Genomic DNA, 13,973 nt, shown 5'->3' with positions numbered 1-13,973 from the left:
GGTGAATCAGTATAGTTAAAGTGCTGTAGAGCGTGTAAAAATGTTTTGTTAAAGATGTGTACAAGAATAAGAAAAATGGCAGGTGACATTATATACACAATGAGCTCAGTAAAATGACTTAAACTGATTGACTGTGCATTCATACCTGGACTTGCTAGATTTACCTGATGTTGTCCTTTTAACAATGAGCATGACTGTGGTTTTCACTGGAGAGCGATCAGAGACCACTGACCACCTGACACAGACTTGTTGAGATTTATGGTTTTTGATTGTAATCGTAGATTAATGTGGACATGACAATTTGACGATCAATTGGTAGCTCATTTTTTCACTTCATCTGTTGGAACATTGACTGTATGCATTGTTGCTATGATGTGTCATCGTAATATTTTTTCTCTTAGGTTGTTCACACTTTTTGGTTCCTGTTTGTGTCTGTCACTCATAAAAGGGAACGTCTGTATTGATCTCCTCATGCTGTAGCAGGCTCCATATTTTATCCCACAGTGACCACAGGTGATCTCTCTTCCTGTATGGCCATGTTTAAAGGTCAAGCGGGCATCGTGTTTCTCTGGCACTCTGTCAAGCTTTGATGAAGATAAGGATTAAAAATCAGCCTACTGTTTGGACGATTGCCTGATGAGGCCTGAATACAGTAGATGTTAATTATGGGGTTTTGATTTTAAAGTGTGTAACATCAGCTCATGAATATCCAAAGTTCAGTATTGAGTCATTTTTGAGGAGTATTCAATTTACCAGAAGTTGTAGAGAGCTTTAAAGTGTGTGAAGATCTGCAGAAAAAAGCCATTGACATTCATTAATTATCAAACAAGTGCTACCTCAAATATGGGTATGAAAACAAAACAATTCATTTTTTTACCAAGGAAAATGTATTTGAGCAATGGTGTAGTAAAAATCTTGAGATGTGTTGCGCATATATGAAACATGAGTTGTCCTGTGTCTAATATAAGCCATATGTCTCACCAAACCACACTTCCTGAGAACTTTTTTGTTCTTTTGTCTTGACAGCACAGTACCAGTTTAGAAATGTGTCATCAGTGGTAGTAGATACTGGAAACCTTTAACAAAATAAAGCACAATTCTTTTAAAGCCACAATTTGAATGATTTACTTTCACATCATCTATTTTACGCATCTATTGCCTGAAAGAGTGTCATGATATAGGGTTGGCCATCATACACTTTACAGAGCCAGGCTGAGAAGAATTTCTCTTTTCTTTTCTCGAGGAATTTAGGATTTAGAAAGGGTTAATATGGGGTTGCATTTTGATTAGTTGTGTTTGGGAAAGGAAAGCAAGTGGCTTCCCGATTTAAACTTAAGTAATAATTTTACACTGATAAATGACCATAGAATGAATAAAGAAACAAGTAAATAAATAAAAAATAACAATAAATAAGGTGTTTGCCTGTGTTAATCTAAGCTACATATTAGCTAAGTTCAATTTTAAAGAGAACAAATGTAGTCAAAGGCTGCTGAACCTCTGTCTGAAAGTCACTTTTGATCAACTATATTATGAACTTGTTTGGTATTTTCATTTATTTTATTTTAATTTTCTTTGGACTAGAAATGTGTATATTACATAGAAAGTATGAAGCTGATTGGTCTGTTCTTGTCATGTGACTCGCGGTGTAAATTCTTTCAACTAAGAGTGCCTGGAAAGCGTGTTGCGTCATGAAAAGAAACTCGATGTTGAGAAGCCTTAATTAAATAAAAGCACGATTAATGGTGAAATCAGTTAATTATTGTTAGAATGAATAGCCACAACCAGCCAAGATTTAACATTCATTCATTCATTTTCCTTCGACTTAGTCCCTTTATTATTCAGGGGTCCCCACAGCATAATGAACTGCCAACTTATCCAGGCCAGCATATGTTTTACACAGCAGATGCACTTCCAGCTACAACCCAGCACTGGGAAACATCCATGCACACATACATACACTACAGCCAATTTAGTTTATTCAATTTACATATAGTGCAGGTCTTCGACTGTGGGCAAAACCAGAGCACCCGGAGGAAACCCACGCAAACACGGGGAGAACCTGGAAACTCCAGCTGGGATTTGAACCAGCAACCTTCTTGCTGTGAGGTGACAGTGCTAACCACTGAGCCACTGTGTCACACAAGTTTTAACATAATGTATGTTATAATATTATATTATCCAATAAATTATACAAATATTTGACGATATTCTGTAAAACCATACTTTTTTACAGCATTATGGGTTATAGCCAAAATATTCTGCCTTTTATTTCTTGGAATTTGCTGGCAGCCACTTCAGTCCTTTAGTTTTGAGACTAATTAAATACCACCAGTGAAACAGACTGAACATTTTTAAGTAGAGCGAATTCCTTAAGGTCATGACATTTCCCTTGTCAAATGCCAGTGATTTATAGACTGTGTTTCACTTCAAATGGAGCATTCTTGTCTCATGGTATTGAACCTGACCATTTCTGTTTTGTGTTTTAGATTGGGCTGTTTTGTGAGTGAACCTGTGTCGCCATGACAACCCACGTGACCCTGGAGGATGCGCTGTCCAATGTGGACCTGCTGGAGGAGCTTCCTCTCCCAGACCAGCAGCCATGCATCGAGCCCCCTCCATCCTCCATCATGTACCAGGTACACGTCCTAATGCACTGATATCACATGCACATTCTCAACCCAGCTTATGCCTCATAAGCTGACATTGCGGATGGTCATTTAAACACAATTACTGGTTTTCCTTAATCAGAATAAGGTCATAAATATCTCAAAGGATTACTCACCCCATTGTCATCCAAGATGTTACTTTTTTCTTCAGGCATAAAGATAGTAGGTTTTTTTCAGGAAAACATTTTAGGAATGTTCCCCTACAATTATCTACGAGTAATGATCTTCAATGGTTTGAATGTGGCTTCAAAAGGCTCTAAAGCACCACAGCCAAGTAATAAGGGTCTTACCTTGCAAAACGATGGGTGATTTTCTAAAACGATATATTTTTTGTTATCATTGTTGTCCAATACGAGCTGGCGGGGGTTACATATGACACTTTTTGTCAGTTTATTGAATTGCGCATACATGACAGAAAAGTGTCTTTAATGCAGATTATTTTGAAGTAAGAGTTAGCTACAAGTCTGAGGACATGTAGCGAAACTCTTCTTTGGCTTTTAACAATCTGTAGCATTTAACAACCCCATTTACACGAATACGTTTTAGTTTTAAAACCGTGTCCACACTGGCGTTTCTGAAAAGGTCTTCACCCACACTACACCGCTGAAAACGCAGATCACATGACCACACGTACACTCTTTCATGCGCAGAAGCATATGCAGATGTCTGAGCCCCAGGAAGTCAGCAGGTGCTTTGAACACACGTCCCCAGGTGAGAGCAGCGCACGTCGGACAGTTCATCAAAGATCTTATCCGCTGGATCGCATCTAACTATTGATGTTAAATGTGATATTTAATTAAACTTGTCTCTATCTAACGACTCTTAGGTAGTTTGAATCTATTACTTGCTCTCAGGTAACGTGTTTTGGCTGAAAGCAAAGATAAGTTAATATATTCATTTATGTAACCACGAACACATACACATTTTCATTTCCTATATTGTATAAACTTATTGCATTATTGATTGCCATTATTGATTATTAAAACTGATATTCTGCCAAAAAAGACAGGGTGTTTCATATTTTTCAATGAAAATGAAAGGAGGCATTTATGTTATAGGCTCCATTTTGTTACAGCCTAAATATGTATACAGTGAAGATGACGGTAATATAAATATGTAGCTATGCTATGCCTTAACATTTCTGGTGTCTGTTAAGTTGTTAACATCAAAATGAAAATAGGGAGTTCCTTATATTATGTTTTCATTTTATTGTTAAGACAACAAGAAGATTTACCCGACTGTTCTCTCTCTCTCTCTCTCTCTCTCTCTCTCTCTCTCTCTCTCTCTCTCTCTCTCTCTCTCTCTCTCTCTCTCTCTCTCTCTCTCTGTTCTCTCGTATCAGCTTTATTTATTCTCAGGTTCGCTTCATTGGTCTCTTCAGCTGTCAGTCATTTCCTTCTTGGTTACTCTTACGTCACATCCAATAAGCAAAGACCACCCGTAAAAAAAGCGTGCGTCAGATCACTCGCTAGCCTCTCTTTTAACTTCTGTTTCTCTGCTTTTTTCCGCTTGTTTGTGTTATTGCGTTGCGTTTAGAAAAAACCCTGTCTAACTGTATTTTGTTGTTGCTCGTTTCTGTGTGCACGTTATCCGTCCATTATTCGGTTTGGGTTTTGTTCTTTTCATTTCTTTAGCGCCGCCCGCGTCCCTTCTGCCAGTTCTTTATTTGTCTCAGTGTTGTATATATTGTAAATAGTATATTTTTGCCTTACTTACCTAATCTTAAATTTGGATTAATTCGTTGTTTTTGTTCACTTTTGGGAATTGTAAATAAAAGCACATAATTTTTGGTATTACTTTGTTTGTCTTTTGCACTTATTCACTGTTTATATAAATATATTTTAATTACACAAATGTCAAACCCCACCATCTCCTAGACCACTGGTCACCAAACTTGTTCCTGGAGGGCCGGTGTCCTGCAGATTTTAGCTCCAACCCTAATTAAACACACCTGAACAAGATAATCAATGTCTTACTAGGTGTACTTGAAACATCCAGGCAGGTGTGTTAAGGCAAGTTGGAGCTAAACCCTGCAGGGACACCGGCCCTCCAGGACCAGGATTGGTGACCCCTGCCCTAGACTAACATCAGGGGTTTGTAACACAGACATGTCCTCGGGAGTTTCTATATCAAACTTGCGAAGTCTGAACTTACAAGGCAAGGTTACAAGATTGAACTTTGTGTACTTAATACTGGGAAAAAAAACAATTAGATGCTATGGCTCCGTTTTTTTGATGTCTCCATTTTCCCCCACCACGCTAACATGGAGCAGCAGCGATTTTTATAAAGAAACCATCCTATTCAGCCTTTCCAAAACTCTCTGTTTTCAGGGCACGAGTAGTGTGGGCGGAAGGTGTAACTGTAGCAAAACTTGCGCGTTTTAAAATGATAATTGTATTCGTGTAAACAGGGTCTGAAATGTCAGTTTAAACACCTTGCTACCGGGAGATAAACAGATTCATTTATAAAGTTTTTTTTTTTGTGAGTTTTTAGCATATTGGTGTGTAAACATTCTCATTTAATTGATAGTTTGTGATGAAAATGTACTCAAGTGGTTCCCTCAAGTGGTTCCAAATCATTATGAGTTGATTATTCTTTTCTGATGAAGATATTTTGATGAATTTTGGAAATGTTTAGCTTTTGACATTCATGGTAAGAAAAACAAACACTATGGAAACCAGTGGCTACAAGTAAAGGGTTACTCAATGATGTCAGAATTGTCTAAAACTTTTAAGTATTTCCAAGATGTCACGTTTTGAGAAAAATCTTACTGAACTTCTGTCTGTTGCCAGGCAAACTTTGACACCAACTTCGAGGACAGAAATGCGTTTGTCACCGGCATTGCCCGCTACATTGAACAGGCCACTGTGCACTCCAGCATGGTAAGTAGAAGGGGGACTTTGTGAAACAGCACATTTGGATGGCTGGTCATGTGACCAGGGCAGAAATAACGAAAGGATGTTGCATTATAACAAAGCTGCCCTTTATGGTTCTTACTGAAATCTTTATCAGAGGGACAGTGAGAAGCAGAAACATTCATGTCATTCAGTTTATCTGACGCTTACTTTACTTCAGGCATGATTTAAATATCGTTGTGACACAGAAAAGTTATTCCCTTCCCAAACCTTAAAGGAAATGACCATGACAATGCCATATTTTTATACTGTGATAAAACAATTTACTACTCAGATGGAGTGAGACATTTCAAAGGTTTGTTTTATTTTTCAACAAGAATGATGAATAAAAATTGAATTTTTATGAATCAATTAATCCTAGTTTCCACAAGAAGCATAACCATTTACGACACTGATAATAAAATGATTTGTTTTTTCAGATCAGCTTGATTATATGTGATACTGAAGATGGATTATTCATCCATTCATTCATTTCTTGTTGGCTTAGTCCCTTTATTAATCCAGGGCACATAAATGACTTAAACTAAAAATAAACCACCAATTTATCCAGCACATTTTTACGCAGCGGATGCCCTATCAGCCGCAACCCATCTCTGGGAAACATCCACACACACATTCACACACACACTCATACACTACGGACAATTTAGTCTACCCAATTCACCTGCGCATATATATATATAAATATATATGAGAGAGAGAGAGAGAGAGAGAGAGAGAGAATAAAATATTTGGTCATTTTAATATAATTGATTACCATCAACACTAAAAGTAACCTTTAATAGTGTCAGTAACTACTCTAGCCTATATAATGTTAAATATAATGCAAGAGGAATCTGATAAATGACAGATGTCTAATTTTACCAATGAAAGAAATGGTCGAATTTTAAGATTGCAAGAATATTTCATAATAATTCAACTTTAGAATTATGAATATTATTCTGCTGTAATACTTTACTGTGCATTGATGGCAAGGACAAATCTAAAGTCTATTTAAGTCCACCATTCCAATTCTATACAAAATGTATGATTGTAACCAATAGTAGAGCTACACATAGGCCTAATATTATTGTTGTTGGTTTAGCATATGTTTGATAATTAACAATTATAAGAGCCTACACATATTAACCTTTATTTTACATCTACAGAATCGTGAGAAAATTGTCATCTTTATTTTAAGCTAAAAAACTTTTGATTCTCATTTTAGCCAGAATCGTGCAGCCCTAATCACACACCAGTAAAAACTAAATGACATATGAATTATACTGTGTAGTAGAGATTAGTTACCAAATCCGCTTGTTAAGTGGTGACGTGTTTGTGACGTATGTGTTCTGTTTCCGGGTCCAAGCCGCCATTCATTTGAGTGGAGAAATCATTCATTTATGATCAAGTTTTATTCCTATCACAGATTAAAGTTAATTTTATATAAAATCATAGAGTACACAACAATCTCTGGGCTTGCTGCATAACAAATACCAAAAATTTAACAATTTATTAAAAAAGTTTTTCACTTTCTGGCCATCGGATATTAGGCATGGACATATATACTGCGATCGTGATTTTCGAAAGCCTTAAATCGCTTTGTAAATGTTTATTATTACCATTTCATCAGTCTCCCCATTCAGTTGAATAGAGCGCTTGGACCCGGAAGCCGCTTCACGTGACGTCACACTTACTAAGCGAATATTATTATTGCAGTATCTGCTTTTTTGTACTAAAAAATAGTTAAAAGATATCCTAAACTTGTAATACTATGCTTGAACATGCTTCTCAGAGCATCTCAAAATGTACTAAAGATATACAACAGTGAAAGTCTATTTAAGGGTCTGCACATGAACGCTGGGTAAGACATTAATAGCATATCTAAACACAGTCAGTTTAATTTTTTCTTTGTGCGAGATGGTAAGTTCAGGACAGACACCTTCACACAAAGACACCCTTGTTATGCTAGTTGTTTCAGCGCTGTTTTGTTTCTGTGGGGGTTTGGGGTTTGTGCTTGACAGAAATGGAACTGAAGCATCTATTCCAGCTCTTCCTCACAGCTCAGTGCTCGTGCATGTGCTCGGACTGACAAATAGAAGTTTGTGCTATTCAGTGAAATAGAGAAGTCATCGAGGACTGGAGATCCTGTCTGCTTCAGCTAACTTCTGCTAAAGCTCCAATGACTGCATAGATGAGCTCTTTGTGTCGAATACATTAGTGGCTGCATCAATACTTTACAAGTAAATGCAGTGTTTGTGAAGTATTGGGCATAGTCTCATTTAAATTGACTTGCATATTGGGTCACAGTTTATTTTGATGGTCCGTTTGTTGAATTTAAGTTACATTGCATCCACATGTAAACTAATTCTCATTAGATTTTAAATAGACTGTTAGGTTGGGGTTAGGGTTAGGGTTAGTGTAAGTTGACATGTACTTGCAAAGTTTCTTATAGTCAGTTAAATGTCTGTTAATTAGCAGTATCAACAAATATTAAGCAGACAGTCTACTGATACTCAAATGGACTATCAAAATAGTGTTACCGCATATTGTCCTATATTTGCAATCTCTAATTACATTTGTACAGTTAAATAGTGTACAATATATCTAGATTATATCTAAATATATCTAGCTTGTAGTTCATTACCTATGCAAAATATTTTGATGATTTGTAGCTTGATTGGTTTGCTAATGTTGGCCATAGTCTAAAGCAGTGCTTTTCCATGGGACCTACATTTCTCTGTGGTCATTTAAGCTATGACACAATTTAATTCTTTTTCAAATATTTCTCAAATGATGCTGGGAAAAGAACCGAGAGAATTTTTTTCAGCATTTACAAACTACAGTATGAACTCAATTTAAAAAAGAAAAGTTTTAAAAGTTAATTTCGAGAGGAACAATGCTATGATTGATTGTGTCTGGTCCTGCATGAACAATCATCGATAACCAATCAGATAAATCCAAGCCTTCAATAAATAGCCCAGTTTTTCTGTCTTTCATTATCTTCAATTTTTAAGAATCCCCCCATCTCCCCCTTTTCTCGTTTTCCAGGGGGTGCTCTTTGAGACATACTTGATCTTGTGCCCCCTTTTATGCTATACGACCAGGTGGGAGCCATGGCCTCAAAGATCTCTGAGCTCAGGGTTCTCTCTCGGGACAGCATGCCAGACCTGCAACTAGTATCAAGTTTAATGGAGTCTAATTTTTGTGGCTTCATTCATTGTTGGGGCACTCTTTTAAATCTGAAAGCATTAACAACTGATATCAAAATATAATGTTATTGTTCAACGTAGAAAACGATTATCGAGATTGCATTTTTGCTATATCGCCCAGCCCTTTCTTGAAATATTGTCTTCGTCAATCAAGACAGTACATAATATTTCACTTGTCATTTTGCAAGATGCTACTATTCAGCTTAAAGTGCAAATGTGCACTTGTATTTAAAGTATGTAGTATAATGTGGGATTTTATATCAATAAAAAAACAAGCAAATGTGCTTGAAAAATTGTTGCCTCACACAAGTACAGTTTCATATTAACAGACGTAATAAATTGAAAGACCGGAAATATATTGAATGAATATTTCTAATACTGGGAGGTTGTATGGTTGTAATTTTTGTGTGTATGTGTGTGTTTTAGTCTTATTGAAGTAATTTCCAGCATGCATTGCTGCATATGCTCAAGTGATTGAAGAGTGTACACTACAAACTGACAGATCTGGAAAGGTCAATTTATTAGGAGAGAGATTTTTATTCTAAAAGTCATGAAAACATCCGAAAAGTGACTAGTGTGTGTGTGTGTGTGTGTGTGTAACTGGAAAACATCATCTTATCTGACCAAAGATACTTCTTTAGAGCAACAGTTTTTTTTTTTTTTTTTTGGTACACTTTCTTGAACCAGGTCTGACAGAAGTGTCGATCGCTTTCATACACAACTTTCAAAAATCTGATTTGAAGGACAAAAATGCTCTCTGTGACCCTCTTAACATATGACCCATTTTTGGGTTGTGATTAACCAGTTAATAAACTCTGGTCTAGATGTTCCAGTGACCACCAAAGCGCCACAAGAGGGTGCTACTGTAGGTGGTGCCGGGCAAACTTCAGGGAAGAAGAAAAAAACACCAATTTTATTCCAGTGACCAATTTTACATGATTATGATGCTATTCTTTCCTTTTTTAAAGCTGGTTGGGAAAAATATATTAAGTGTTCTGAAGAAAGGTATCCGTTCAAAATGATTTCTAAAAAATAATTCTCAATAATAATAAACAATCAATGATTCTTTAAAAACATATTTTTTCACATATAATTTGATTATTTTATTACATAAAATAATACATTTTATCAAAGTAGTATTATATTCTGTATTTTAGATTATATTTAAACAGTTTTTTTATTTCAGAATTTAGATCATTCATTCATTTTCCTTTGGCTTAGTTTCTTATTCACGCAGTGAATGCCCTTCCAGCTGCAACACAGTACTGGGAAACTCCCATACACTCTCGCATTCGCACACACTCACTCATAAACCATGGAAAATTTAGTTAATCCAATTCATCTATAGCACCTGGAGGAAACCCATGCTAACACAGGGAGAACATGCAAACAGAAATGCCAACTGGCCTAGCCAGGACTCGAACTAGCGACCTTCTTGCTGTGAGGTGACAGTGCTAACCACTGAGCCATCATGCTACCCATTTTCAGATCATCCTCTTATTCTTCAAGCCTAATTTTTTTGTTGTTGTTTTTTGGGTGTTGAGATGACTAGTGCTGCTTTCATTTCAATTTTAGAAAAGCAATCGCAAACTTCCCTTCCCTTGTTCCCTCGGAGGAATCCCTGCCGCCATCCAAGAGGAGCTTACATGGACATATCCTCGGTCCCTCGAGTTTGACCAAGGGAGCGAGTTGGCTTCATATCAGCACCTATATGTCCCAGAATGCAATGCGATTGTGACATCACAACAGTGCTTAAGGGGTTTTAGGGCATTCCATTTAAACTCATTCAGATGTTCCACAAATAGCAGACACTTGTGTAACGTAGTCAATGATGTACGCTACCTGACAAAAGTCTTGTCGTCAATCCCAGTTCTTAGAGCAACAAATAATATCTTGACTTCTAGTTGATCATTTGGAAAAGTGGCAGAAGGTAGATTTGTCCAATCTTCTGTTGAACTGCATCCCAATCATTACAAATACTGCTGAAGACCTATTGGAACCCACATGGTCCAATGTCATGATTCATGGTTTGGGGTTACATTCAGTATGGGGGTGTTGGAGAAATCTGCAGAATGAATGGCAACATTAACAGCCTGATGTATTACGACATTTGTGCTGCCCATTACATTTCAAAAAATAGGAGGGCAAATTCTTCAGCTGGATAGCTCTCCTTCTCATACTTCTCATACTCTTTCTCATACTTCTCATACTCCACATCAAAGTTCCTGAAATCAAAGAAAGTCAAGGTACTCCAGGATTGGCCAACCCAGTCACCAGATATGAACATTGTTGAGCGTGTCTGGGGTAAGATGAGGGAGGAGGCATTGAAGATGATTCTAAAGGATCTTGATGAACTCTGGAAGTCCTGCAAGAATGCTTTCTTTCCCATTCTAGATGACTTTATTAATCAGTTATTTGAGTAATTGCAGAGATTTATAGATGCAGTCCTCCAAGCTGATGGGAGTCATACACAATATTCATTATTTTTCTACTGCACTTTATGTTCTATACTGTACATTATTTCTGTTAAGTGTCAAGACTTTTGTCTAAGCATAGTCAGACCTTACTGTCCTAATTAAATAATTAAAGATTAACGCACGATCATATTTTATTTTGGTAAAATAACCGTAATCTAGAGGCATTTGCCTTTCATACCAAATGATCAACTAGAAGTCAAGTTATTATTTGCTGTTCCTAAAACTCGGATAGGTGACAAGACTTTTATCCGGTTGTGTACATCCGAGGAAAAGGGACTGAGGGAATTTAGTGAGTGAAAGGCATAAATATTAGACTGGAATGTAGCCTCTATGTTCAGGCAACTCACTCACTGACTAGTCAGTTTTGCAATTGTTTACCTTTCTAGGATTTGCTTGCTAAATTGTAATTGGCAGAAATCCAGGTTACATGATTTATTAATGGAGCATAATTAGGGACTTGCTCTTCACTGAATGCATGCGGCACAACATGGGCAAAAAACTGTCTGCCACTTAATCTACAAAACTGTCTGGAGCGCAAGAGCTCTGATGATTATAGTGGAGTGATCTAGTTTTGGCGGGTTGTTTTCTCTCTTTTTCTCTTGGCCTATATTTGGGTGTGCAACCTTTTCGTTATTGCTTCCTTTTAAGCTTTGGGAATTCTTTCAGAAATTTGAATGGTAAAAAAAATTTGGGTGAATTCCATTTTTCAACATTTGTAATGCATTGCTGTTTGCAAACATGAGGTCATAATGTGTATTTATCACACATTTACAAAGTAGTATTATGTCATGTGTGTGGTTCCTGTAGCCATTAAATGATTTCCTCTTTTTTAATGTTTTTCCTCATAGAATGAAATGCTGGAGGAGGGACATGAGTATGCCGTCATGTTGTACACCTGGAGAAGCTGCTCTAGGGCCATTCCTCAGGTACACACACACACAATCATGAAATCTAATGCAATTAGTGGCAGTATGATGTGAGGTGTATTCTCAGTACTCTAATGAAACTCATCCTCAGTTTGGCCTACTGTCCCACATACAATTTTACTATCAGAAGTGTCAGTCCGCAGAAGAGGAACTCAATAAGTACATGTTAAAGTATCATCTATCAAGTTATATGTGTATAGATTTTAGATCAGTGTTACTGCCTCTTGTTTTATATAATAGAGTTTCTGCTATTTGTCATTTGTCTGAAATGTACTGTATGGAAGCTTATCCTTCTGCAATTAAATAAGAAAATGTAATTGTGTTGTTTTCTCATAACTTTAAGTGTATGTATCTTAGTTTTGTAAACAAAAAGTCAGAGTTATGAGTTTACAAGCTGTGATTTTATTTGCTGGGGATACTCAGAGCTGAAAAGTACTCAGATTTGAGAGTTTATATCTTGTGGTTCCGAGTAGCTTTTATTAAAAAAGTTGAATTATAAGGAAAAATCCTACAATTTTTTTTTTTTTTTTTTTTTTAGGTAAAAAGTGAATATTCTGAGAAATTGGAAATACATTTTTGTATTTTCTTGGATAAAAGCTCCAAGTATTTGACTCTCTTTTTATCTGTGATATGATTGTCTTGCAGTCACTACAGGAAATATGCATAATTCATACAGTCATTTCTGAGTCAAGTACATTTGGCGCCCTCTTGTGGTTTTTAGGTGAAGTGCAATGAGCAGCCAAACCGAGTGGAGATCTATGAGAAAACGGTGGAGGTGCTGGAGCCTGAGGTCACCAAGCTTATGAAATTTATGTACTTCCAGGTAAGAAAGAAAGAAAAAAAATGGAGTTTACCACTTTTCTCTTTATTGTTTTATTTTAGCTAATTTAACCTAAGTTAACTTTATTAGGAAATAATTTCTTAGCATTTATATTCATTATTTAGCTTTTCAAATGAGAATCTGTGTTAAAGAGCCCATTTTTGCTGTGCTATGAAATGACAATTGTTACATTACAGTATTTAATTGAGTTACCTTGATATCTTTCTTGTAGCGCAAGGCCATTGAGCGTTTTTGCAGCGAGGTAAAGCGACTGTGCCACGCTGAACGCAGGAAGGACTTTGTGTCTGAGGCCTACCTGCTCACTTTAGGAAAGTTCATCAATATGTTTGCTGTGCTGGACGAACTGAAGAACATGAAGTGCAGTGTAAAAAATGACCACTCTGCTTACAAGAGGTATTACAGGCGCATGACAATTTCCATAAAGCACAAATACACATTAATATGGCTCAAAGGTAATACGTTCCACTTTTGTGTCTACATCAAATTACAAATTAAGTAAACTGTCAAGATATGGTTGGTGTTAAGGTTTTTAAAGCAGAGATGCCCAAAGTAGGGCCCGCTTGAAAAGAGAGGGAGAATGTCAGTGGTTGGGACGAATGCCTTTGACAGTAATCTTTTGTTTCTTAGTTTTATTGTTGAGCTACAAAAAAGGGCAACTGAAATTAAACGATTCAATTAAATATTGTAAATGAATCAGATTTTTAAAATGTAAATACTGTCACTTGATGTGCAGTACATCTGACATCAACGAGCATATCAAGGTAAAGGCAGGTGCAGCTCGACTTGTGTATTCAGCATTGAACTCCATTGCGTTTTAAATGTAATTGTTTTTTTTTTCTGTTTTAGGTTCATTATAAAATGTTAAAAATATATACTGCATTAGATATCTGTAACGGGGAGACTGACACGGAGGGATCCATTTTGCAGTATTTATTAAGTCACACTTAAACATCAACA

At 36.5% G+C, this 13,973-nt stretch overlaps 1 protein-coding gene across 6 annotated transcripts in view; it reads left to right on the top strand.

The window, feature by feature from the left end:
• cyfip2 (cytoplasmic FMR1 interacting protein 2) overlaps positions 1–13,973 on the top strand; it is a 55,090-nt gene that overhangs the window by 14,381 nt on the left and 26,736 nt on the right. For all 6 annotated transcript variants that reach the window (XR_015506584.1, XR_015506583.1, XM_087279949.1 and 3 more), the window contains 5 exon segments: positions 2,487–2,636; positions 5,459–5,548; positions 12,098–12,175; positions 12,897–12,998; positions 13,228–13,409. Coding sequence is in view for 4 of the 6 variants with exons in the window: in XM_087279949.1 (XP_087136075.1) it covers positions 2,520–2,636; positions 5,459–5,548; positions 12,098–12,175; positions 12,897–12,998; positions 13,228–13,409 (569 nt within the window). In the remaining 2 variants the exon portion in view is untranslated.

This window comes from Danio rerio, chromosome 14 (genome assembly GCF_052040795.2).
Source record: "Danio rerio strain M-AB ecotype USA chromosome 14, GRCz13ab, whole genome shotgun sequence".
In the NCBI taxonomy this organism is placed as follows: domain Eukaryota; kingdom Metazoa; phylum Chordata; class Actinopteri; order Cypriniformes; family Danionidae; genus Danio; species Danio rerio.
This window is presented reverse-complemented; position numbering and strand designations above follow the sequence as displayed.